Source organism: Micrasema longulum, unplaced genomic scaffold (genome assembly GCF_059751315.1).
Source record: "Micrasema longulum isolate JH-2025_06_02 unplaced genomic scaffold, ASM5975131v1 h1tg002616l, whole genome shotgun sequence".
NCBI classification, from domain to species: Eukaryota; Metazoa; Arthropoda; class Insecta; order Trichoptera; family Brachycentridae; genus Micrasema; species Micrasema longulum.
Window position 1 is genome coordinate 8,499 of NW_028279751.1, and position 27,986 is coordinate 36,484.

Consider the following 27,986-nt stretch of genomic DNA (forward strand, 5'->3'; position numbering starts at 1 on the left):
ATCTGTATGGTTAAAAAAGCTGTTAAATGTGGAACACGATCTATGTAAAAACGAATTCTGACAATAGCTTGTATTGACGCTGGGTATTCGAAAGGTTGGGTGATTTCGTAGGGCACGTGATGGACAGTTGATTTGAATTTTATTTAGGAGCTGGGATGAATCAGCTGGACTGTTAATAATTTTATAAAGGAAAGTGAGGTATATTAATGTTCTCCCTTTTTCAAGGTTAATAAGTTTGTTAAAACGTGCAGATAAGTCATAATTTGGAAATATAAGAGAGCATCGGGAATTCAAATGTTTTAAAAATTTGTTTTGAACTTTCTCCTTATCTCTGCTTTCTCCAGCCTGTCAATATAAGTCATGTATTGTGGATTCCATTTGATAGACGCAAATTCAAGATGGGTTCAATATGGCTATAATAAAGGTTTTTTATTGTTAGATCATTTTTAAAGGGCTTAAATATAATCCTTTTCAAAAATATTTTTTAAATCTTTCTTAACATATCCGTCAATGTGGCTTCATGTGACATTTTACAATTTATAATAAAAAATACGAGTGACACTTCGACATCAACTTTTATTTTCAAGAACGTTGATTTATCACAAACATAAAGGAACGCGTTTACACTTGTGAACGCACTCTCCTTTAGAAGATGTCTAATATTTTTTACCTATTTTGACAGGTGAACAATTCTGACGTTTCTGTTCTGGCCTTTTGCCTATTGCGCAGTTGATTTCCTTGTGGAATTTTTGTATTGAGACTATTTTCGATTTTCGCGTATTGCTGTTCTACCGTGCATTGTTTTTCTTAGTATACGTGGCAGCAAAATTGAAACAAATGAATTTTTCTGATATTTTTCGTTCATTCTTCGGCTTGAACCGTAGTAAAACAGGGTAAGTTATTTATTGTTTCAATGGTTTCAATTCAATATTGCGTCATTTTATAAACATTTTAGTATCTATCAATTCATAATGTGTTCACCATAGCTTGAATTTTTTTATTTCTATCTAATATTTTTTAAGCTATTTTATATTTTTATAATTACCATTTTAATTTCAGCCCAGATAGTTCAAAATCTCAGAATGATTTCCGGAACCCAATATGGAACATAGACGATGACGACGACACAGATGATGAACTTCATCAGTAGGTATCAGGATATAGATCCGCAAATATAAATTGAAGAAAAAACAGTAGTTTTAATGCTGCCGTAGATCTACTTCTGGCTTAATGTATTAAATGTGTTTTTTTTTCTATTTTTTAATTATCTAAAGTAATATTTTTCAATTTGCAGCAACTATAGAGGTGAATACAGAAATGGCAATATTCGTGGTGGCTTTCATGTCTTTGCCAATCCTCTCGAAATACATAAATATTTTGAGAGGCAGATGAACGATATAATGAAATCTTTTGGGGGTATGATGGGAGAAACGAATCTTCCAGGTCTAGAAGAACTTCCTGCGAGGTTTCTAGAACCTCCTGAAAAGGAGAGCTTAAGAGACCAGTATTTGAGGTCAGGATTCAATTCTTGGGAACAATGGGAAAAAAACTCTAAAAGAAACGATTCCGAGTAAGTATGCTAGGTTATAATAGGATTAGTTGTTTCATCAATAAGTCATATTTTTTAGGACATTGTCTTAACGAAATGTCGTGCCCGAACTAAAATTACTATTTTTTTTAAGTGGCAGTTGTGACTTTGTATACGTATTATTTAAAACAAATTTTATACAACTTACCTGTCTAAAAATCTCTTATGCTTTTGTAAAAATGCATATTTTTCAAGTTTATTGGAAAAATGTGGTACTATTTCTGTAAACTGTAGAATTTGATCTGTGTTACTTAATGTATAATCAAAATAATGATAAATGCCGAACAAGAAAGTTTAGAATAATGAATTACTTAGTTTTTATAAACTGCAACATTATATCGCTGGTCAAAGTTGGGAATCTACATTTTTTTGACATACCACGAAAAAAATACTATGAAAATAGCAAATATGAAATTGTATCTGATCCACAAGCTTTTTTAGTAAAAATAGATTTATAATGCTCGTTTTAAACTTAAACCTGGATATCTAAAAATTATTTGCATTTTACACTACTAACTATTTTCTTACAAGTTTACAACTGATTAAAAAATGGTTACCTAATAGTTTGGTGTTTAACCTTGATTGCATTCAATATAAGCAAGTCCCCAATTTCAGGATAACTCCCAAGGAATTCATGGATTCATTATTTGATAAAAATAAAGAAAATTCAAAACCTACTGAGGGGCACTCTCAAGTAGAAAAGTTTTCTCCTAATAACGATTATGCATTTTATGGACACACTATTTTGAGGCGAAGCATTACATTACCAGACGGGGTAAATATGATAAATTATTTAAAAGTAATGAAAGATAATTTCGAAAAATACAACATTCATACTACCTCTAGAGTCAGACTTTCCCCGGTGCCAGATTTCACCTGTTAAAGTAACAAAATATATATACATACCTGACATTGCATATAAAATAAGTTATATTTATTTAGTAGTTGATATGCCCCCAAATTTACATACCTTCCTTCTCTGTACTCTTTTCTGCAAAACATAGTATTTAATTTCTGGAGATTTTTTTGCTACATTTTTTCCTCAGGGAAACATAAAAAGTAAAAAGAAACATTTTACTTTATGTATTTTTTTAAAAGCTAGGTGAATTTGAACAGTCTTTTAACATATTATATGCTATCTAACAGTATAATTAAAAAACATTGGACTTTATAATATATTATAATAGTCTGTAAGCCTTTTAACAATCCGCAGGCACTAAAAACATATTTTGCACATGTACGCAGTATCCTTGAATATTGCTCCACTGTCTGGTATCCCCAATATTCTTATATATTTTAAGAATTTAATTGAATGAAAGGAATTTAAAACAAAATTTCTAAGATCAAAAAAAAATATTTTCATATGTTCTTTTCATTATTATTGTTATAATAAAAAAAATATATAAGTGAAATAATGCGGAGTGGCTTTTCACGGGTACGCTTTTTTTCTTACTTTTTTTTTGCATTGTATTTACTTGTATATAGTAAACTATAATTAGCCTATAATTTTGGTTTATTTGTAAATATGTTTTTTTTTGTTACAATGGCTGTTATTTTCTTTTAATAAATAAAATAAATAATGTTAAGTATGCAGTGGGAGAGAAAAAACATTTTCGTAATCTGACTCGGAATCACGGAAGAGATTATTGTGTATTTTGAACATCACAAGTCACAATCAAATAATTTCTTCGTTACTTTCCATTAGTTTGTGATCTATGTAATCTATTTCTTGTTTAATATCAGAACCTAATATTTAAAGCCACCTCTGTGCACTTTTTACTTTTAGAATATTGAAACTACCCAAACAATTAAGAGCAGCGATGGAAGAGAGGAAACAACGGTAACAATATCTCCACCGGGATCTGCTCATATCGGAATACAGATGAAGCCGTTTGATGAAATCTGGAAAAATATTTTCAGATCATAATAAAGATTGGATCTCCAAATGTAAATTTTAGTTAAGGCTAAACATTAATTAAATAATATATGTAATATGAATATGGTTCAATATTTGATATAAAATAAATGAATACTCTTTGTTTTCACTTGAAATTTACATTTTTATTGTATTTACACACATACCACTACACGATTATGTATCTTATTTACAATCTGCCTTCTGGTCCCTATTCCAAAAATATCAAATTACGTGAAATATTCAGCAACTTGCAAGGTAGTTAAAGGAATAAGCATAATTTCTCATAATCTTAGAATTTCAAAGGTAGGTAGGTACATAAATGTTATAAATAAAATAATAATTAATACAAAATATTTTCTCTGAAACATTATGAAAATACTTTCAAATCTAATTAAAATAAGTTAGTAAATAAATCTCTGTAATATTGTGGTAAATATAAGTATGTATATTATATGCATTCATACAAATCTAAACTATATTTTCCAGTGAATGTGAACATGTGATTTTTATCAACTCGCTTTTGAGAAGGCAGATAAAATGTATTTTATAGATTTCAAAAGTTAAGTTTTCATAAAAATGTCTGAAGTTAGATCCATTTTTACCAGAAAAATATGTGATTTTATGAATTAGAATTACAATTACATACAATATCTTAGAAGATCATCTCTTTATTTACAAATATAAATCTTCCCTCAACTTTACAACAAATCCGTTAACATTTTGATATATTTTTCTAAACTACATTGCATAATATGAAAAAAATAGTCCTAACACATTATATAATACAAACAATTAATATACTCGAGTATGGAATATGTGGACAGTGTTCTTTTGGTAGCGGAATTCAAAATCATCAAAGGTGACAGAAGAATATATTATTTTCTATAAAATCACGTTACATTAAGAACAAAGCACCCAAGTTTTTATTAACAATAAGTTAACACTAATAATTTAATTAAAATTTACTGGTAATGCTATATTTAATTTTCCTCGACATACATTTACATCTAATCACGTAAAATACACAGCAAAAATCACAAATGATAATCTTGTATAAAACCTACATTACTATTTTTATAGCCCAAATTCCCGTTTAATAATTACATTTCCCGTCTTTGGTCAAAATAATCGAATGGGGTAAATTGTATTTTGCAACAAAATAATTATAAGGAATGGAGTTTTGTGATATAAATATTATAATGAAATATAATTCAAGTATTGAGCTGAACATTAAGTACTATTAATAATTCACAAACGGATTTTGAAGATGTATAACTTAACCTCGCTATCATATCAATCGGCATTACATATAATTATATTTTATTGCAACCCATACATACATAGCATTTCCTTTTGAACAGTGGAGTCATGCGTTGATAAATTAATTTGATACAAGGTCTCAGTTTCCGTATTGTATTCTTATTTAATAGAAGATATACTTCTTATTGCATAAATTGTCACTGTTGTTTAATTATTTGAGCATCATTTAATAATTAATAAAAAATCATGCAACAATATTTATTTAAAATTCACTATACACTGGCTGATTTCTTTGAAAGGTTGATATTTTTAAAACAACCTTCTTAAGGCATAAATATAATATTATTTAGTTTGCAATATAACTCTTTTACTCTTGACCAAACCCTTCAGTTTCTTCAATGGCGTAGTTGAGTTTTTCTACCATTTGGTCGTAGCTTTTATATGGAGGCAAGTCCAGTCTATTAAAACATGTATGAGAACGTGGTAGCCATGTGTCCTTCCCCACCTGAAATTTTATTTTAAATTCAATAACTTAAAATACACGTTACCTACATTAGAAACTTTATCCGAACTCCAGTCATCCGGATTGCAAAATATCTGGATCGTTATCAGAAATTAAAAAATAAAGGAGATGTTATAATAACAAATAAAAAGGCTCTGCTCATATACGTGTTTCTTTGCAATTAATTTTGCTAGACATTATCCAGTAAGTTATTAATGTGATTCCAATTAACTGTATTATTTCAAAAGCAATAAAAAAGTGATCTTAGAGTAAATTTTGTGTTTTCTTTCAAAAAAATTGCCTTAATTTAATCCTTTAATTATAATAATAAAAATACTTTATAGTTTTATTCCACTTCCACACCACACCAGTCTGACAATGTCGGTCACGGCGAAACCCAGTCACTGGTAAAAAATTATAAATAGAAGTGGAATAAAACTATAAAGTATTTATATTATTATAATTAAAATGCAGTTCCACCAAGAAATGTCAGTAGAAAAACTCAATATATTAATTTAATCCGAATCTGGATTTCTGCATATTTGGATAACGTCTGGCACTTATTAATCCGGATAATTACTATATTATGTATTACACTAGATCACAGTTAACAAATAAAAATAATTGCGATACTTTTTTAAAGTGAGAAATAAAAAAAACAATGAAAAAAGGTTTTGAAAATATGTTTTTTTGTATTTCTTTGTCCAAAATTTACTGAAAAATCGCAATAATCACAATTTTACGAGATATATTTTGAACTCTCCTGGAAAAAACTTTAAGGCGGAAATAAACAAATTACAATAATTAGCTTGTGTGAAAATTAATTCAAACATTATTCTTACTTTCTCAATGCAGAATCTTTGCGGTCCGTTGGAGCCCATCAGTTCAGCAAATCCTCCGACGGGCACACGACATGTTCCTGTCACAAACTGGAGCAGGCGAGCTCGTTTCTCATTGTCAGTCTGCCGCACAAACTATAAAGACAACCATATTACAATCACAAGTTATATTGAAAGAAACTTCATGTATATATAAATAGTTAATAACAATGATATATGCATTAAGAAGGCATTGACCTATTTCTACTTGCACAGTTGTTAAAAAGAGAGGTGGATTTTTTTTTATTAAAAAAAATGCAATATGTAGATCTAAGCATCTTTTTGTAAATGAGTGTACTTCCATATTCCTTTTTCAATAAATGTATCCATCTTTGTGAGATACCCATTTTGATAGAATCCTCAAATTTTAATCAAGTATTATTCTATAAAAAGTACATAAAGTATTATAGCAAATGACAAAATAGAATTATAATTATTTCACTATATGATTATAATTATTAAAAAAAAGAAAAAGGATATAAAGTAAAGATTGGTAGAAATGAAACATGTTAAAAAGAGGAGAGTTGAGGGGATGGCCATTCAATGGGTAGGATAGCTGACTTAATTGCAGCAGGAGTGGTGTGGAGCAAGTCCAACAGCTCTGCTGATTCATTTTGCGACAGAAATAAGTATTTTGTTCTCACCTGCCAAAACCAGGCGACTTGCTTGCTGGTCCGTGTATAGTGCCTGTAAATAGTGTTCCTTTGCCAATCTTCCACATCTATCTCCTGCATCCCGCACAGCATCAATTCCAGCTCACGTTCGTCAAAGTACTTCAGCCACTCCAGTGGTACAACTTCATTAAAACCATCCAAAAATGCCTTAGTCTGCTCTTCGATGCCACGTGACATTCTCCAAGCGGTCACTAAGGCGAGATATTCTTCTTTATTTTGTTGTGTCACCCTGTCTCTATCTCCACCAGTTTTTAGTTCATGGTGAACAACCTGACCGAGAACTTCAAAGTCTACACTAAACCACAATTCCAATCCGCATTCATCAATATCATTATCCTTAATCCACACCAAAGAATTATAAAATTCTGGGTCTATAGATTCAATATCTTTCATCGTTAACTTTTTGTTAAGCATTCGTTTATAAAATGGCATAGTGAAACCGGAGTATATAAATCTTCCGTGGTACAATGCCATCGCTATGAATCTGCCAATGAATTTGAAATACAGAAGGTGATCCGGATTGACATAGCTAGCGGGGTTTATTTGTAAGCTGTAGTTATTTTTATTGGCGTATTCGAATAGACAGTACATGGGGTTTAGGACTTCGTGGGAGAGAAGGAAGAACCATTCTCTAGATACACCACCATAATCAAGACCTTCTTCTCCGCGGAAAATAACATATAGTCTTCGGCGGAGTTCATACGCGGGTAACCTCATGAGTTGATGATATGAATCTTCGAACAACGTTTGTCTAGTCAAAGTTATTTTTATATGACTGGGAAGAGCATTACTTTGGCAGAGATATCGGAATTGGCTGAGTTTCCAACGGAAAGATCTTTCATACGCTCTGGGAACTCCGTAAACCCCTTTAGGTCCTTGTGGGGCACCAGGTCGTGGATCCTGGAAGGTTGTGGTGCGAGTATTGTGATCCACAAAGTATCTGTTTCCATCTTCAGTGTGTCGGATCTCCCAGCCGGGGGGTAATGCGACATCATCCGTTGTGCTAACTTCCTGACCCTGTAATTCATTTTTATAAAGAATTACTCCCAGAAAATGAAGACAGGTAAGATCATCCTGTTCATCAATTGTAGTAGAATAATGACTAATTACCTGTGTCCTGGGGTCCTCCCACTGAGTGGTACGGTTCTTGTGGTTGACGAAGTAAACGCGGCCCTCGGGTTGCACTCTGCGCTCCCAGCCGGATGGGAGGGGGCCTAAGGCCTCCTCCTCTTCAGCTGTGGCTGTAGGGGGCGCAGCACTGCTGCTAGCCGCCTCGCTAGCGGGACCACCAGGCTGGAAAATATCAAAATAAGTACACATTGTTACGAATTTCATAACATACAGGTTATGATATTCAGCTTGAAAATTCGTTCATATATTTGTTGCCTCGCTCGTGGGGTCGCGAGTCACAAGCAATGCAAATATAAATAAAATTAAGGCCAGATTTTAAGTTACATCGTTTTTATTGCCATAAGAATTTTTAATCTTAATCATTAATTTTTTATCTCAAAACTGACAATAGAAAAAGAAACATATCAATTTCTCCATACTTGTTTCCGAGCTGATAATAGTCGTAGTCCGACAATTAGAGAATTTATAAAAGACGCCACAACAAAGGTAGACAGCAATCTTGTACATCTATTTGGTACTTTGATACTTATCAGTCTCGTTAAATCAGGGACGTCCAGTGTGTGATTTGCTATTTTATGTTTGCATCATTAAGAATTCTTTGCTCAGAAATATATAGATTTAATGTATATCGTCTTTGTAAATGCCCACTGGGTGTACATATGAATAAATATCATTAACTGCTGTACTTTCACACATTCACTTTCAAAAATTAGTATTGGACTAATCATTCTTCTTTCTTGGTCGTTTATCAATCTACATTTGTATTGTAAATCTTTTCAGGAATTCTTTCATCACCCATTTGCACGTTCATAAACCTAAATAAGTCAGAAGAATATTAGAGAATTTAAATTCCAACCGCCCATGCTCTGTAGCTATAAGATGTATATTGGGGAGGTGAAAAAAATTACTATACACTTAATGTTATAAGTGATGTCTCATCTCCATTGCAATCAATTTATTTTTATGTTTCCAACTGTGTTATCAGAAGTTAAAATTTGTTATTTATTAAATCTTTTAAGAGCAACTTTTGTTTTTATGCCCAAATATACAGAATGAGTAGACTAGTCAATTCATCCTACAACTTGGAATTCTTTAGGATGAATTTTCCTTCTTTTTGTAGATTTCTTCACTACTAAAACAATGTGGGATGAATAAGGATTGGCATGGCTTAGCTCGAGTCTTATGTAGAGTGTGTCCTTGTTTGTCTATGCTACATGTATTATTATCATTTTTTTAATTTTATTTATTATTAATGTTAAGTACATATTTAAGTAAGTGTTGTAATTTGCTTAGGCCGTATACATAATAAATAAATCAAATAAAAATATATATTACGCCGGTCTATGTCAAAAACTGTAGACCACATTAATCAATTTAATTAGATCTCCCTAGGGAGTGAAATCCAGCCTGTCAACCAGTCTACAGACACTTGAACATACTCAAAATATTGTTAATTAAACTGACTGGTATAAAAAGAAGTATATAAATTTAAAACTATTTCAGGTGTTACCTAGTAGGTGAAATAATTCAGCCAGGTGAATCTCATCCACATCAATAATGGTTTCCAGCTCTTTTACTTCACAGAAGTCAACAGATGAAAGAGTTGAGGAAAAAGTTGATTCCCATCATATAATAATGAGTTATTAACAACTCATTGAAAATGGCCCGAAAATATAAATATTTTGGCAAATCATAAGAACACAAATATTTATTTAGAAATAACAACCTGATTGTAGAGGAAGCGCTGGTTGCCCTGCGTGATGACGTGCCTCCTCTCCCCCTGCCAGTGCTGGAAGTGCTGCAAGCGCTCAGGGGAGGGGCGTTGCCATGTGGTGGTGCGCGTGTTGTGGTCCACGTAGTACACGCGCCCGCGCTCGTCGCGCCGCATCTCCCAGCCGCCCGGCAGCGCCATGGGCCGCTCCCAGTACGTGGACCGCGTGTTGTGGTCTACGTAATACCTGCATACATGACACATAATTGTTAATGTGAGTTTTACACCGCCGATGACGAATCTGAGTTGAATTTGCAAGTTTTGAAAACAACTCAACAAAATACGAAGACCTCTTAAGGGAGCTCCGTTTGAATTGGCTGGAAAAGCAGAGGTTCGTTCGCTGAATGAACGTTAAACAAAAGGGTTAAACGTCGCATAGCCTCTTTTTTTATTTATTTGGTTATGTGAAATTATGTTATGTTAGAATAGGTTGGATTAAGTTAAATAATAAATTGAGTTAATAATCAATCCTTAACTTTACTTAATAAGTTAAGTAATAAAACTATTTTTTTTTTATTAAACTCAACCCGGCGGCTTTTGGTTCAGCTATTTCCAAAGGGCTAGCTTTCAACCAGCCAACAACTATCTTAATTCATTTAACGAACGGCCTAGCCATTCAGTTGAATGCTGGTATTTAATGAACAGCCTAGCCGCCCAGTTAAGTCGCTGATTTAACTATTTGGCGGCGACATATGTAATAATAATAAATCAGGCATAATGGAGAATGTTACACAAACTGATCACGTAAAAGAGTCAATGAATACTCATCGATATGAATATAATTTTAGTCGGGAAGAGGCGAGGTGTTGATTGGAAATACTGCATAAAGACATCTCGTAATGTCCACATGCTCCAGTAAGCATTAAACGTAAGGAAAAAAAGTTCCATCAATAATGACAAGTATTTTAAGATTGGATTAAGGATTAAAAAGCATGTAAAATAAATATGATACGAGTATATTGCACATCCGATAAAATGGTCATAAGTCAAAATAACTGAATTTCCAGGAGTGCTTAAAAACTAAATACAGACATTATCTTAAAACCACATATTTTTCAATGGGTTTTTTTGTTTTATCTTTTCTCGGTTTAAAGCAATACCAATGTATCATATATATTTAGATTTGTCTAAAAAAATCCCATAGCATTTTTAAAGAAAATCTCAAATTGTCATCAAAACAAAAATTAAAATATGAAACTGTTTGAGAACAGGGATGCTCAAATAAGTGTTGGTACATATGTTCAAGCGGGAACTAGAATTATGTATGCGAATATTTAAGCATATAGTATGAGGATTTTAAAAATAATTTATTCTATATAACTTCGCATTCTATCAAAAAAAAATTTTTTTTACATTTAACTTTTAATTTATTTAGATTTAAATATCGGTTCTGTCTGCATCAAAATTTCAAAGAAAAACGAAATCAATACTTAATTATTATTAAGTTTATTAAGACAATAATAATTAAAAATATTAGATAAAAAAATGTCTTCATTTCAAATTTTCGTGTTTCAAAAAAAAAATAGAAGATATAGTTAAATAAAAATTTGGGTTATAATTCGAATATGCGATACGATACCTTCGTCCATAAACGTCATAGCGCATCTCCCACCCTGTGGGCAGAGGCTCATCCGCAGCAGGAGGGGGCGGAGGCTGGCTGGGGGTGCCCTGGGGGGGGCCCTGAGATGGGCCGGCCGAGCCGTTGGGGACCCCCGAGGCCGTAGCTCCCGAGGCAGACCCGTTACACATGCTGGCTGTTGGAGGAGGGCCCGGGGGTGGAGCCGCACCAGCACTCTATAGAATGAAAATATATAATTTAAAATAGCTTATTACATATATCATACAAAATCTCTTATTGGAAACATTTCATAAATGTAATCTTTGCAAATTCAAAAAGTTAATAACTTCATCTTTTGATAGTTTTATTTAGAGAAATTTATTTACATCTAACTAAATATTAAATCTGTAGGTCTGTAAGAGAGCGTAAAAAAAAACATGTTTTAAAAAAAACCTAACACTTGCATAAATTAATATAAAATTTGTCACGTGGCCTCATTTTATAAAATAAAAACATGAATAACTTCAGAACACATATTAATTTTTTGATTACGTACGACAATAAAAAATATTTTACTAAATTTATATACTGACCACTGTACTATGAGGCGGGCAATTTTTATTTTATTATAACTCTTATAATAAATGTCATAATTTACATAAATTATATTTGCCTGCCTCGTGGTCTAGTGGTCAGCGTATTTGCCTACCATGCAAGAGGTTTCAAGTTCAATGCATGGTTGACATGAAATATTTATTTAAAGGGTGTTTTTATACTAGGATATTTTATAATCTCAAGACTGGCACCTGAAGCATAAGACTGATCATCTTACTTTCATGTAAAACACTCCATAAGATCTCGCTCTAGTATAATTATTGGGAACATACAAACTGATCTCTTTCAGTATATTTGGATTACAAATACTTTCAGAAATCAGCTTGTAGAAATGTTCCCCAAGAAAAATTTGACAACAAGATTCGAGAATGTTGTAATCCAGCATCCCTGCTCGAAATAACGCTGGATACAAGAATGGATACTCATTATTTTCTTTAAGATACAAGTATCGCAAAAATTGCTTTTGAACCTTCTCTATTTCAAGGATGTGGTTTGATTCATAAGGGTCCCAAATTATTGAATAGTACAGGTAAACGTCGCTTTACGCCGGGGTTCCGTTCCGAGAGACAATGGCGTAAAAAAAATCATCATAAAATGAACACAAATATAATGGAAGATATAAGGTTAGGTTCGAAACTAACTCGGAAACGATTTCACACACACAATAGGCTGCTCGCATACACAGTAATAGAATAAAACAATGTGCAAAAGTGTGTCTGCTATTAGAATCGCGGCGCCTACTGTCGTCTGGTGTCGGCCGAACCGGGGAATCCAACGCCGGCACTAACCGGCGTAATTGTAAATCAGCATAAATCAAACCGGCACAAAACGACATTTACCTGTATTCTAGTATGCTGTGGACTAGTGTATCATACAATGTGCGAATTGCAGTAGTATTATTGAAATATCTAGAATTTCAATAATAATAATAGCAACAGTGACAACATCGTGGGGTAATTACTACAACTAGGTAACTTCAAAATCAGAATCAGAATTTTTTAGATAACCACTAAAACACATCTTTGTATCTTCCTCCATGAATGCTACAAATAGACAAGTCGTGAGTGATGCATTCAATTAATATTATGATGGTTTGAATGCACGACTTGTTTATTCTTGTAGCGTTCATGGTGGAGGATACAAAAATGTGTTTTGAAGTTACCTGGTTGTAGTTACCCCACGATATAATTAAAAAGGTAAACGTTACCTGTTGACTTCTAGAAGAAGCTGTAACTGAGGGCACGGGTGGAGCTGGACCTCTCGGTCTGACTCTTGCACGTATCCCCCTTCCCAACTGTAGCGTACCCCCGGGTCCCGGTTCTACTGTGGTGCCCGAGTTTCGAATCCCTTCAACTCGGAGACCCGACAGTACCACCACTAGCTCGCCACTGCGTGTGGCCTCCATTCCAAAGTCCCGCCCAGTCATTAACTCTGAATTTGGAAGTTTTCAATGTTTATTATAAGTATCGTAACAAGCATTTTGTCATTTTTATAGGGAGAGAAATAAACATTATATTATACATAGTAAAAATTAGTTGGTGAAATTTCTTGGTGTTAGTTCATGTGGCACATAAATCCTAGTTTGTCGACCTAATCACTGCGTTCCAAAACATCCCCCCTGGGCGACATAAATTTTTTTTTTTTTTTCGAAATGTTTTTAAACACTTATTTTGATAATGACCATGTGCTTAATATTACTATCAGATGAACACTCAAACTAAAAACATTTCTGATCAAAAATTAGTCACTTAAAATTGGAAAAAAAAATAAATTATTGAATAAATAAACAATCCGTAAAATATAAACATTTCAATAGTATCTCTTGAGTGCAGTGTGTTCACATTAATAGTCTCCAGTGTTTATTTGTGAAATAAATAATACATAAAGACTCCCTAGGGGGTGAAATCCAGTCTTTTGCCTACAAACATTTTAACAAACTCAAAATATTGGAATAATACATAAATAAAATAATTTGTTTCAGAGCTTACCCAAAGTTAATTCTAAATTCTCACACTTCCCGTTGTAGTTGGTCAGGACTTGGTGAAGATACAGAGTAAACTCTCCAATTATGTTATCCTTGCGGAAGTTGTGATGATCGATGACTCGGAATGATATCTTAGACTGAGGAGTCACAAGGACAGTCAGTTCTTCTTTCCATTTTGGGTGTGTGGTACTTTTTACCACTTCTGTCTTCTTGGGACTTTTTTCATCTATTAATATTTCCACGTAAGGATTCGGCTTGAATAGCCCACTGTGTCGCAATGATGCCGATTCAACTAAAAAATAAACAATTAAACATAACGTTCCTTGCAATTTTAAAATTATTTTTCATAGTGTAAACAAAGATTATAATTTCTACCTAGGCTAGTTATTTTACATATACTTAGGTTAGTTATTTTACAGTCACGAAACAAAATAAACCATTCATTACTTTGCACGAAGGTAAAATATTAATATTCAAAATAATTCATAAATGACAAAACTTACTTGTGACACTTAACTGGTGGTAGCTACTTAAAGGTGCTGCAGCCGCCGTAGTCATTTTGATACTTTGATATTAGTCCAATTTCATTTTATAAATCTAAAAAAAAAATGTATTTAATTAAATAAATGATTTAAAATACTGAAATGGCGATTGCTTTCATATTTGAAAAGTAAGGCACTATAAAATTTAATATTAATATAATATTTTTTATTCCAGCTCTATTGGGCAGGTAGTGCAATATCCAGCCGGCCATATAACCATTAAAAAGTATAAATAATCAGAAAAACAAGATGAAGAATACCATAAACAGATTTAAACAATGTAAAACAAATAAAACATTCAATATACCAGAAAGAATTTAAAGATAACAGAAATGAAAAAGAGAGAAACAAAAAATAAAACTAAAAAACAATTAGTAGAATAAGTAAGAAAATAAAGAAGAATGGCAGTTAAGCATTCTGCTCCAATGCTGACACAACTTTGATTCCCAGCAATGTTCCACCAGTTGGCGCTGATTATGATGTTAGGGCTTTTCCCCAGCTGTTATCTGAAGCCTGCTACCGGTGTCGCAGCAATCTTGCAGCAGCAAACATCCCACTCGTGGTACAATGTCGGGAAAGCTTGTGTAGGGCTCTATATCCATTATTATAGCACACTTTCGTATCCCTAACATTTGACGATTGTATTTACAGCACAGTTTACTGCAGTATTGCTGCATGCATAGAGATTGAAACAACCTATTCTTCACTTTCACGGAGCATTGATAATATCTTTGTGCCAGCATTAGCTTGTGTACAATAGGCTCGATATTGTCGCCTTATATCTGAATCGTCCGCACAGTTTTCATCAAGTGTATGGCCTAGATATTTGAACGACTTTACTCTTTTTACTTCAGTACCGTCTATGAAGAGTGGTGACACATGTAAATTTAGTTTTTTTTGCCTTAAAGACAACAATCTCGTACTTCTCAGTGTAGCATTTTAATTTATTATATATTGAATCGGCATTCACTTTATGGAATAAAATGATTAAATGTATTAAATTAAACAATTAAAATTTACGTAAACCTTGAAGAAGAAGCTTGTTTGCTTCGAAACCGGTCGGTGGATTTTTTTTTTTTTTAAATTAGTGGTTTTTACCAAAGTTTTAACAAAGTTGTTTTATTTATTTTATTAATTAAATTATTATTAATATATTACAACAGCCATGATTTCCGATGATATAAATCTCTGGTGTAATATATTTTTATAATTAATTAATATAATTACATAAATTGATCATTTTTTCTATAACAATCTACTTTTATATATTTAGTTAATCTTATAACTGTAACATTCCAAAAAAGAGACTCGTGTGCTTGGAGAGTGACTTACACTGTTATATTAATTTTATAAATCCCACGGGGATAGAATCCAGTTGTTTAAATAATTCATTTTCAAATATAGAATTCTTTTTGCAAATGTCAAACTCTGCTCTTCTTCACTGGGGTGAACTTATGTTGGAATGTGATTTTTCAAAAATGCTTAAAAAAGTTCACATTATTTTAGCATTACCAAAAATCCAGTACAAAGAAATAAATTTGTTGAAATTATAAGGAATTTAAGAAAAGAATCTGATTGGGAGCCATAAAAAACTAATGTTGTTAGTAAATATTAAAAAACAAACTTTTTCTATATTCAAAAAAATAACATCTTCCAATTTTTTAGTATATACATTCTCGTCAAACGCAGCCCTGTGAGAATGATGAATAAAACACATACGCTCCTAATTTTTTTCTACTAGTTATTTAGTCTATCGAGGACACACATACACACATTGCCTTATATTTATATTTACATACTAAATTTTTCCGAGCTTTCCTGTCATTTTTCTTTAAATATATCTCGCAATGACTTTTTCAAAGCACCAATGATTTTCTCATAGAATTCTTAATTTTTTTTTTTATGTTCTATATTATTACGTGTTTTACAATTTAAAATCTCATTGACAGGCGTCGTGGCGCAGTTGGTTAGACGGCCGACTGTGAAACTGGCGTCGCGGGTTCGATTCCCGCCAGTTGCAAGAAAAAAATCCATGAAAGATTTTCTTCTCAATTGGTCTGGGTGTTGTGGTGAATTATTATCTACCTCCTTCCATATCCCCTCTTTCCCACCTGCTGACAAGCCGCTAAAATAGAGGCTTAGCGGGTCATTAAAAAATATTTAAAAATGTGGAGATTTTATATGTCCCGTATGCTGTTCTGTCTTGCAGAATCGTTTGACCTGTTTCTCTGTCTCTTCTCTTAGGCTTCCCGAAACAAGCATGTCATTCATAAACTACAAAAGCAGCTGTAAATTTTAACAATGTGCAGAACCGGCACTTACTAAGTTCACAAAGCTAGGATTTTTTAAAAAGCTTGTGTGTTCATTTTTTAATATTGTCGGCGAAAAATCCAATTAGGTACTTAGACAATTACATAGCTATCATAGACATAATCTGATCCCAACGCCCGGCGATATTTATCCTGTACGTTAGCCGACCATTTGGATTTTATTACTTAGGTTCTTATTTTGAGAATGTTGTATTTAACAATTGAATTTTTTGTGTAATTTTTGACAATATTTTTGTTCGGTATGTCCGAGAAGTAGCTTGTTATAACAGTGAACAATTGTATGGAGAAAACTATGAACTAAAATGTCAACTAATGTTTCCTCATTATATCCGAGATCTTGCTATTCGTCATAACCTAGTTCGACTGTATATTATTTAAATCTATCATTTTTCATCTAAAATTAAATGTCAAAAATAATATGAATGAATTTAAGAAGTGTCTTGTTTCCTAAAGAAATTTGAATATTTAATCTAGAATACAAATAATATTAAGCATACAATATTAAATAAACTGATTTTTATCTTAATGAACGGAGACATCAAAGAACTAAGAAATGTTTAGAGAATAGATTATAGAAGTCTAAAGTATTTATTATTTAAACATAAAAACAACAATAAATAATTAAAAATAATAAAACTTACAATATGTTTAGATAAACTAAAATTCTAATATTGGAAATATGCACAAGTTATCTTTAGTGATGAGAAAATGGCTATAGGAAACAATACAATCAATCAACATTTGTGTAAGATTAGTAGTCTTATCTGTGTAGTGTTTTTGATAACCAAATTAAATAATTTTTCAATAAGGTTTCTCTTTGGGGACTTTCCTAATCAAAAATATATTTGGTGTCTTCTGTTTGGAATTTATTGTTTCAACAATATATTCAACCAAGTTTGTAGATGAATACTGTACTTACTTAAGCCCAGAGGGATTTTACTGACATAATAATTCAACATGGATAAAATCTTAGTCAGAATGGTAACAGTGTATAAAGTGGTCCGTTGAACCAGCTAATTACTGTTTATAAGCCCTGAAAATGCTTAGATTTTCATATTCTTTTGTCAAAGAGTTGAGAAACAATGTTGATTGTTTATTACTTGTTTAAATAGGATATTGATATTATTTCATCACAACATGGTAATTGTAAATAACACAAAATTTAGAAAAACCAACAATAAAAAGCTTAGCGTGTAGTGGAAAAAAAACATTGATGATTCGAAATCATGGTGCAACAGTAAAATATATCAACATTGTTTTGGAAGAGACAAAATTATATGCCTTATTTATAATGTAAAACGCATATGATAAAATGATCACTATAATCACTGAAACATAATTTGTAAACTGCTCGACGCATTTTGACGTTTATTGATATGCTTTTTACGCAATTTCCATAACAAACACATGCAAAAGTCAATCATGGCTGTTGTCAAAATCCAGACTTAGTATAGCATTGTTGAACAGTAAGTGATTACTAATGAATTTCAGCGTGAAAGAATTGAAATACATTAATTATCTAGAACAGACTTTTGTTTCTCACTTATCATTACTTGATCAATAGATACGACAAATGACTTACGTGATCCACAAATTATAAATCGGTCCGTCGCGCGTTATCCTTTCGTCATTTCGGGTAAAAACTTTTGAAAACAATTAGCAAACATCCTCTATTAGAAAGAAACGCCCAAGATATTTATTTTGAGCGATATAGCAAAGCAAAAAAAGCACTCTCAAACACTGTCACTGCTGTCAATTATAATAATTTTGGTTTTGGCATTTCGGATCACTTTTGGATGTTCTTTATCAGTTTCAATCATTCGTGCGCACTACCGCACTCTATCGGAGAAATAATAATTTTATAAACGATACTACGTAAGTACTATTTCAATCAGAATATATTTTTTCTACGTATCCTACGTTGTACGAAGCCATAAAAATATTTTAAAAAATACTCGAATCAGCTGACAGATGTCATGTTTGTTTGACGTTCTGCTTTAAAAATCTTTATTATTTATGGCAATGGCCAATGTTGACGGCGAGATGGGCGGCAATGCACAGTTTCCCAATGACGAAGGAGACGCCCAGCATGCAGAAAATGGAGATGTTGAGGATGCAGAAATTACTCCTGAAGGTAAACTTCCCTAGAATTTTTCAGTTCTCATACCCAAGTACATGTTTTTTTTGAAAATTACTCTTTTACTATGTAATATTTCAGAATATGACAAACTGGATTCAAAATTAGATGATTTGAACATCGCACTGGATCTTATAGAACAGAAGAATGATAAAATACGATCAGAATTCCTAAAACTGTTACATTCCAACCAGCAAATAAGGGAAGAGTTTCAACAGGAAATGAAAAATCAAAGCAACAGCAGTTCCAAAAACGAACCTTCGAATATATAATAAAGACTCAAGTTAGTTTGCTACTTGTGCAAAGGCAATATCTACCAGAGTAGTACACTTAAATTCATGTGGTTTAATGTTCTGTTGAATAGTATTATTGTTTATTGATGTAGGTAAATTATGATAAAAATAAATATAATTTATTTATTTTCATAAAATATGTATTACTGGTTAAAGCAGCCCGCAATATATTATAATATATTCCTTATCAAATTACTGTAGTGTTATCATTTTTATTGTGCAAGATAATAAATAATTACAATATGAAATATAATTTTCTTTATTCTCTTTTAACATTTATATAAACATATAATCTTTGTTAAATTTTTTGAATTTTCCTACTCTGGAGGATCGCAGGACAATAACTGACTTAATATTTTTATATAAAATCATTAATTCTAAATTTGATTGTTGTAAACTCCTGTATTTTAAAAATATTAATATACCAACACGTAGAACTAGACAAAATAGACTATATTATTGTCATTCTTCTCAAACCAACTATCTTTGTCACTCACCTGTATCGCGTATACACAGACTAGGAAATGAATGTATCTCTCATATTGACACTTTTAACTCGAGTCTCTATGAATTCAAATCATCTCTTTATAAATATTTTATGATGTTCAATAGTAACGATTAACGAATTATTTGCATAAGCTACTTATGCTAATGATCTGCTGTTAACTCATTTTATATTTATAATATAGCGACTTTTTTATATCTTTTGTATGCTGACATACATACATGTATATATATATTTTTTCTAGTTATTTTTCTTTTCTTTTTATACCCATGTTTCAATTTTTTTTTTAAATTTTTGTATACCTAACTAACTCATTATCTTGTTATATTTTATATTTTAAAAGGCACTTGCGCCGTATAATAAATAAATATATGTATATATATTAATTTTATTTCAATTGTGGTCTATTTACTTTTACCTTACTGCTGTAGATATCTTAACAGAGACCACAAAGTTTTTAAGAAGCCTTCATAATATGCTTGTTTTTTTGCATGTACGCTTCCTAGGTGGAGCATATGGATTCCACGAAATCTCTTCAGGCCTCTCTGTCTGCAGCCAACTCCCGTGTGTTCTCCCAAGTCAGGTCCGTTTGGTTTACGGCTGGTTTAGAAATCACTTTCTACCTACACTATGCCCATAAAAATCACCATTATCTCAATAATAAAACTTATTTTTCAAATATTTACGTTCTTGATCTACGCAAATGACTCAATTTTGGTGTGATGATTCAATCATTCAATGGCCAAAAGAATGAACACAATGAACTCCGGTGACAGCTGTCATCAGCGAAGGCGATACGGTTGGCTGGACCATATACTGCTGATCCCTCCTGAGATCCTAACCACGCTTGCTTACTCTACAAGGCATCTGACAGCTGACAGAGAACCCTGGAATCTCTTTGTGGACACCATATGCTCCAAATAGGGAGCGGATATGGAAAGATGATTGTTTTTTTAGAATCATCGTTAATATTATTGTTCTAATCGGAGGTGGCCCACCTGGTATTGCTGTTTTGCACAAATATTGCAATTGCACCATTTTTATATGATTTCTCCAGTATCTTTCATCCGGTAAATCTGATTAAAAATATTGAAAAATGACAAAAAGTCATAGTAGGTACCTGTGAGGTTTTAAACATTCTTTACATCTAATATAAACTACTTTTCGATGGGGGAGTTGAACCCTCTTTTCCCCCCTTATATATGTCATTGAGTGTGCCAGTAAATAGGATTATGTTGTATTAGAGGGGGGATCAAGCCTTGATCTGCCACACTACCACGGTACCACAACCTAATTGAAATATACATACATAAATACCCTATACAAAATATTGAAAATTTGTAGTAGAACTTGCATGTTAAAGTTATCTTATAAATATATTTTATTTAAAAGGTTTTACTTACTCTTTTCAAATTATCATAATATCATCAATTTATTAAATTTTTTGTTAAGTACTAAAATCGGAATGCTAAAACATTTTTCAATAGATCACACAAACAATAGTATGAGGACGTATACCGTAAATGACTAGAGTACTTTATTCCCCTTTAAAAAAAGGAGTCTTTATTATCTGCAATAATCATAATATTTTATTCAAGGTAGGGTGGGAAAATATACCTCAATATTTAGTATTTTTGAAGTAGGGATGGTGTCCGTATGAGAGATTATACGCATCCTTATGGAGATTTATATTAATACTAATGTATATAACCTTACCTGAATTTATAAAATCAATGAATTTACAGATATACTTAACAGCTAGAAAAATCAGTAATGTACATACAAATGAACTTTTTTTAAATACAAGAAAGAAAAAAGTATAAATATTTACACAAAAACTAGTTTAATAACTATTCATATGTAAACTTATGATCGAGCAGCCACTTTCTTATTTTGCTCTTGTTACACGATATGTTAAATTTAAGCTCTTTTGGCAATAAATTAAAGATGCTCTAATAAATAATTAAGAGTTCTACTACCATACTTATTAGGTATTTATTTTTGGGACTACTAAACCATCATTATACATGAGGCGTGTATTATAGTTACGTTTGAGGGGAATTTGAAATTATTACCATCAAATTATTCTAAAATAATGCAAAGTTAAAGTAATCCTCAAACTGGCAGTGTTTTAAGTGTTTTGTACGGGAGAATTTTATCACTTCTTTGGCTTTAAAACTCTGCTGGTACAATTTTCTTATCTATAGAGTACTGTAGTAGACCTTGAATCATTTTACTATGAGTTTTAGTAAAATGCCCTCGTGACTTAATACTTTACCTTATTATTGATTCTACTAAGGAAAAACAAATATTTTTTATCGTGCTTGTAGGCAAAATAAAAGATAACTTATAAAAAGTATACATAAGAATCCGGAATCGATCACAAAGTTGAAGTATTTGACAATCCCATTTATAATTACGATCTGTACAAATACTTATACTCCTCTACAAATGCTATAAGTTAATTACATGGGTTAGAGATACCATCATGTAAGAAATTTGTCCAGTGAGCGGCAAAACTTTTTTTTTCTGCATGGGCAGATTTTATGTACAAGTATATAGTTTTTTCCTTGCATTTATAATGAGATCAAATAGTTAAAAACCCACTCTAACAATTTATTCAAATAATTTTGCAGTATTTACTGAGAATCTAAGGGTTTTTTTTTAAATTGGAAACGACTAGTGCGGTGTCATCTGTGAATATAAATCTCATCCTTACTTCATTGAAAACATTACAAATCATTGAGGCATAAAATATGTACATTTTGAATTACGTACCCAGAATGGGTCCTTGAGGCACCCCTGATAAACATTCTCTTGACGAACTTAGTGATATTGTTTATGTTACATAAACTAATGTTTATTTTTATGTTATACCATGTTACAGTTATTCTTATACCTTGTTACAACTATCACAGCCCCCAGGGACGGTTGTAACAAATGCGATCATTTGCATAATTTGTATTTAAAAAAAAGTTGTTTTATAAAATCGTAAAAAGGGGAAAGAATATGTGTTTATTTTAAGAAAATGCAATGACTGTCATAACTGTAAGCAAACGAAATATATGAACACAAAATTGAAAATTGTTACTTTTATCCCTGGTCTCCCCTACAACGCGTGATCGGTGGTCAGATTTGACTTAGGTGTTGTACTTTTAATTTTCTTTGATATTATCACGGGGGGGTAAAATAATATGTAAAAAAAAAATATGTTTTTAAGGGGTTGTTTGGGTATTGAGATAGAGTGGTGGCGAGAGAAAATTTAAGATGAGATTTGATCATCTCGGAGGCTGTGAAAAATCAAGTTCCGCGTTCGCACGTATGAATATACGGAAGCTGTCCGTCGAGAGAAAGCGGGAACATCCGCCGAACGGAAACTTGAGATGAATTTGGAAGACCGCGTCTTCCTGGTGCCTCATCGGATATGTAGAATAGTAAGTTCCTTAGCCATGTGTTCTAATTTTTATTCCCCATCGTGATAATATAATCCTAATTAAAACTAAATGAATTTAAAGCCCAAAAGAAAATAAAGAAAACTTAAATCTAATCTGAAAACGAGTAAATTGGAAGATAATTTAAAAAGCTTGAATGTTTTATGTACCTATGTTTACTAAGCTAGAACATGGAAATAATCTTAGAACTAGTTACAAACATGAGACAAAGAAAAATACTTACAGATCTAGGTCCTTAACTAATGCAGTTCGTAATTGTCACTCTTCACTAATATCTTCACAATATTATCGGTGGTTTCACTTATGTGGAGAGATGACGGGTGGTAGTCCGGATGCTGTGTTCGGACGAACACATGCTGGGCGATGTCCTGGGCGGAGATCTGCCATGGATAGAGCCATGGGCGGCTCTCGGGATTTGGTCCCGTGGCGATGGTGACAGCGACAGCCAGCTGGAAGACTGGCCGGCCGTGGGCTGGGAACACGCGCTGGCGGTGCAGGAAACTGGCGGGCCTTTGGAGGACGATGGATGTCCTGGATGTGGAGGGACCTTCGCGGCTGGAAAGCGGCCTCCGATGACCCTCGTGGAGTAGTCGGATTCCACGAGGTTTGCTACGTAACACTGGCTACCCGTACACTCACTTCACTTCAACTTCCACGACTCTCGACATTGTATCGTCTCCGCGATCGACGGTACGATCGCGTAGACTCGACTCGCTTCCCCGACTGTCGACTGACTCTTGGTCGACTCTCCTTCCCGACTCTTTTCCGACTCGTTCAGACTGTTTGGGGTGGTTTTATAACTTCCAAATTAGGAGCTCTCTCCTTCTCCCTCTCGCTTATTGCCTAAAACTCATTGTCTCTTTTCCACACTTATTCACAAACACCTCGTCATATCTAAAACTATAATATTATGTTCTGCATATTATTTCTTATAAAACTAAATTATAATTAACTAAGATTAGAATGTATATAATATTAAATACGTTAAAACTAATTGATTAAAATAAATATATCCTAAACATAGAAAATTAAATCATCAAACTAATTTATATTTTTGAAGATTAGAAAGGAATCATTAATTAAAAATTGGAGATGATTCGCCTCCTAATGTAGCGGTTGGCGCGTTCGCCTACCATACTTGAGGTCCTAGGTTCGATTCCTGGCGAATATCCATCGTATCAATATGTGCTCTGTACTTAGGTGCCTGCCGGCTTTGTGGTGAGTGGTGGCTTCTACCTTGTGAAATAAATCATCTTGATGAAAATAATAAGTGACCGCGCGACAATATTAATGCCGCTTTTATCACCTCTCTGAACGAACCCCAAGCTGTTTTTTCATTTATTTGTTCATAGAAAAAAAACTTATAGAACATGCAATCTGTGGAACACGCGGTTATGGTTCCGATGTTTGCGTTGTACTGCGAGCTGTCACTTTCTATAATATTTAAGGTTAAAAATTCAGAAAAAAATAAAATCAATTGAAAGTAAAAACTGTCGTCATATTATTCAGTTCTACAATGAAACGAGTAGAGCATTTAGTGGTTGACACAAATGCGTTCATCAACAATGCTCAAATTAAGGTAAGAAACAATAGATTTATTACTTGATGTAGATATATTTCCGAAATTACCTTATTTTTCGGACTATAAGACGCACTTTTTTACTCTGAAAATTATGGTGCGCTTTGTAGTCTTCCAAGATACGGTAAGTAAAATTATTTCTAAAATTGAAACAACCCTTGATTTTCAGGATATCGGTGAGAACGTCTATACAATTCAAGAAGTAATAGACGAGGTAACTAATAGGCGTCAACTGAGACATCTGTCCGTTTTGACATATGATTTGACTATCAAAGATGTTTTCGTAGAAAATATTAAATTCGTAACAGAATTTTCAAAGAAAACCGGAGATTATCTTAGCCTTTCAGCTACAGATATTAAAGTAATTGCTTTAACTTATCAGCTTGAAAAAGACAAGGTTGGCACAGGACATTTAAATGAAGAACCAAAGGTACAAAAAATAGTCACCAATCGACCTCCAGATCTGGATGCACAGAAGCCTTCTCCAGGATTCTTTCAACCGTCAGAAAATGATGCTGAAGATGAAAATGACATTGAAGCAAGATCTGATGATAGTGATGTGGAGGACCTACATAAAACTTTGCAAGCCTTAAAAGTTGATGATGCAGATTTAGATAATATTTTAGCTCCGGTAGATAAAATGTCTCAGATAGATGAAAAAAAATCTAATAATGAAGAGCCTGATGAAGGTAACTATAAATTCTCTTATCATCGTCACCATTCCCACTTCTGTACCTAGTGGAGGAATGGGGCATTGCACTGGTACGCCAATCACAGCTTATTTTGACCATTTATTATATACATGCCGACAAAATTGACAGTATCATGTTTCAGGTGCCAGTCCAGGTATTATAAAATATACCAGTATTAAATAAGTATTTCATTTCAACCATGTCGGGAATCAAACCTGATACCTCTTGCATGGTAAGCAAACCTGCTAACGATCACGAGGCGGACATGGAACATGATAATAATAAACTTTTTAGATTGCAAAAAAATTACTTTGAATGAAGGCGAAGAGAAATATGTAGCATTGAGTTATACATATTTTGTGTAAACATTTTGTTTATTCATTGTAACTGGTGAACGTTGATGCTGTATTTTGTAACTTTAATAATTATTTCAGAAAATGCAGTAAGCGATGGTGAGGAGGAAGAAGAAGATGATGATGATGATGATGATGCAGGGTGGATATCAGTGTCCAATATTTCCCAAATAAAGAAAGATTTCAATCCGGAGCCACCGGAAGAAGATAACTCCCCTGTGGCATGTATCACAGCAGACTTTGCAATGCAGAATGTCCTAAAACAAATAGGATTAAAGGTGGCCACATACGACGGAAGATTAATATACCGGGTACGGACATTTATTCTTCGCTGCACAACCTGCTTTAAAACAACTAGTGTAATGAGCAAAGTATTCTGCCCTAACTGTGGACATTCTACTCTCAAGAAGGTGGCGGTCACCGTAGATGAGAATGGGAAATATCAAATCCATATTAACTCCCGTCGCCCACTAACAGGCCGAGGGAAACGCTTCAGTCTCCCCGCTCCTAAAGGGGGCGCCCACGCTAACAACCCCATTCTTACAGAGGACCAGCCTCGTGTTCGCCAACGGCCGACTAGACTTGCTCGCACCAAAAACAACCCCCTGAATCCTGACTACGTTGCTGGTAACGTTTCTTTTATTTTATTAGTACTCTTCATGTGTTGCAATTTGAAATCGCACTTTGTCACAACTTAACTCTTACAGGATTCTTTTTTTACTCCCGACTCATATACCAAAAACAAAATATTTTACAGTTTAGATGTGATTCAATGAAAATACATATTTTTGTATCCATTGATTTCTGAGAAAATGCAATCATACAAAAGATAAACCCACCATGTCTCATAGATGTTAATCTATTTAACTCAACTTCAAATTCAAAAAAGGAACTTAATCGAATATTTTCTGCAAATTTATCATTGGCTTGTTAATTTTTTCATCAATTTCTTTATATTACAAAAAAACTATACAGATTTTACTGCATGTATTACCACATTTTTCAGACCATAAGATGCACTTTTTTACTTTTAATTCAACCAAAAATTGAGGTGCATCTTATGGTCCGATGCGTCTTATTGTCCGCAAATTACAGTATGTGTAGTATGCTATTGTTAAAGATTATTAACAATAAATATCACACCACCACCATCTAGAGTGCCACAAATCTAAATGCGTCTGATAAAATGAAGATTTTGACATTCGCAAGTACATTGTTTTATATTGACCACAGATCAACATAAAACAATGTACTCAGTTACACTATAATACAATATATTCCATATCAACAATTTATTGTTGAAAAATATCTTTAGTTGTTAATTTTGGCACATCATACTTCATAAATACTTTATGATTAAATAAATATGTTAGAGTGCCATGATGCACTCGTATGCAGTTTTAATGAAATTTTTAGTTATGCCAGTTTGGCACAGTGTACTACATTCCAAATTCTATTAAATGTCATACTTACTCGAAATGCATATCCCTTGAGTTATGGCATATGGGGGTGCGATATACAGTGTTGCCAACCCTACCAATTTCGGGAGCAATTTACCGAAAAACAATTGAAATTCTACTGATTTCTAAACATCTTGTAAAATAAAATTACGTTATAGAAATGGTTCTGCTAATAATCCCTCCCCCGCTCACAACTTTCGGGTTGTGAAATCTAGAAGCTAGCAACGCTGACCACCCCACCTCCCTATTTTGGGTAATTTGTTTCAAACATTACTTTTATGGTGGCTATTTAATATTCCGTGTATGTAGGAATGTAAAGATATCTTTTAAGCTATATATATATATGTTATTTCAGATACGACCAAGATGAAGAAAATTTTAGAGAAGAGAATATATAAGTCTAGGCATCTACAGGGCTAATGACCTGTCATTGACTGGTTAAGGTGGCCACTTTACACACTGTCTTACATCCGCTATTCTGCCTATATTTGAACATCTATATTCTCTTCTTTAAAGTGTTCTTCATTTCTGTCGTAATATGAGCAGCTTCCTAGGGGGTTGAATCCAGTCCTCGTCTGGGCCCCGATTACAATGGGAAGTTAACAGAGTTATCTTCGACTGTCTGTAAAGAAAACCGATATTTGTGTAGGAATATAAGTATATTTGCATGAACATTTAAAGTATCTTCATCAGTTACCTGTAATTAATTATACTTTGTAGATAAAATTGAAGATAAATTTATTTATTTATATATACGCCCAATA

The 27,986-nt window shown here is 32.9% G+C and overlaps 4 protein-coding genes across 5 annotated transcripts; 3 read left to right on the top strand and 1 right to left on the bottom strand.

Moving 5' to 3' along the window:
- The first annotated feature begins 341 nt into the window (after window positions 1-341).
- On the top strand, window positions 342-3,640 carry LOC148271865 (uncharacterized). 2 transcript variants are annotated; one of them, XM_088240821.1, is made up of 5 exons: window positions 342-893; window positions 1,060-1,146; window positions 1,295-1,570; window positions 2,204-2,363; window positions 3,375-3,640. In XM_088240821.1, exons 1-5 carry the CDS (start codon window positions 838-840, stop codon window positions 3,513-3,515), a joined length of 720 nt encoding a protein of 239 aa, XP_088096947.1. In that variant the 5' UTR covers window positions 342-837; the 3' UTR covers window positions 3,516-3,640. The 2 variants fall into 2 exon arrangements, with proteins under 2 accessions (XP_088096947.1, XP_088096948.1); XM_088240822.1 differs by having other exon boundaries at window positions 596-893; window positions 1,060-1,150.
- Su(dx) (WW domain containing E3 ubiquitin protein ligase suppressor of deltex) lies at window positions 3,624-18,592 on the bottom strand. The gene is made up of 10 exons (XM_088240820.1): window positions 18,334-18,592; window positions 14,383-14,476; window positions 13,884-14,171; window positions 13,103-13,326; window positions 11,302-11,516; window positions 9,678-9,909; window positions 7,931-8,113; window positions 6,791-7,837; window positions 6,111-6,242; window positions 3,624-5,271 (listed from the first exon to the last, which is right to left on the bottom strand). The coding sequence occupies exons 2-10, from the start codon at window positions 14,435-14,437 to the stop codon at window positions 5,134-5,136; spliced, it is 2,514 nt and encodes an 837-aa protein (XP_088096946.1). The 5' UTR covers window positions 14,438-14,476; window positions 18,334-18,592; the 3' UTR covers window positions 3,624-5,133.
- A 94-nt stretch (window positions 18,593-18,686) lies between these two features.
- On the top strand, window positions 18,687-19,295 carry LOC148271867 (bublin coiled-coil protein). Its single transcript, XM_088240823.1, has 2 exons — window positions 18,687-18,885; window positions 18,970-19,295. Exons 1-2 carry the CDS (start codon window positions 18,768-18,770, stop codon window positions 19,158-19,160), a joined length of 309 nt encoding a protein of 102 aa, XP_088096949.1. The 5' UTR covers window positions 18,687-18,767; the 3' UTR covers window positions 19,161-19,295.
- Window positions 19,296-24,384: 5,089 nt separating this feature from the next.
- On the top strand, window positions 24,385-26,509 carry LOC148271868 (RNA-binding protein NOB1). The gene is made up of 3 exons (XM_088240825.1): window positions 24,385-24,717; window positions 24,887-25,406; window positions 25,844-26,509. Exons 1-3 carry the CDS (start codon window positions 24,655-24,657, stop codon window positions 26,458-26,460), a joined length of 1,200 nt encoding a protein of 399 aa, XP_088096951.1. The 5' UTR covers window positions 24,385-24,654; the 3' UTR covers window positions 26,461-26,509.
- The last annotated feature ends 1,477 nt before the right edge of the window (window positions 26,510-27,986 follow it).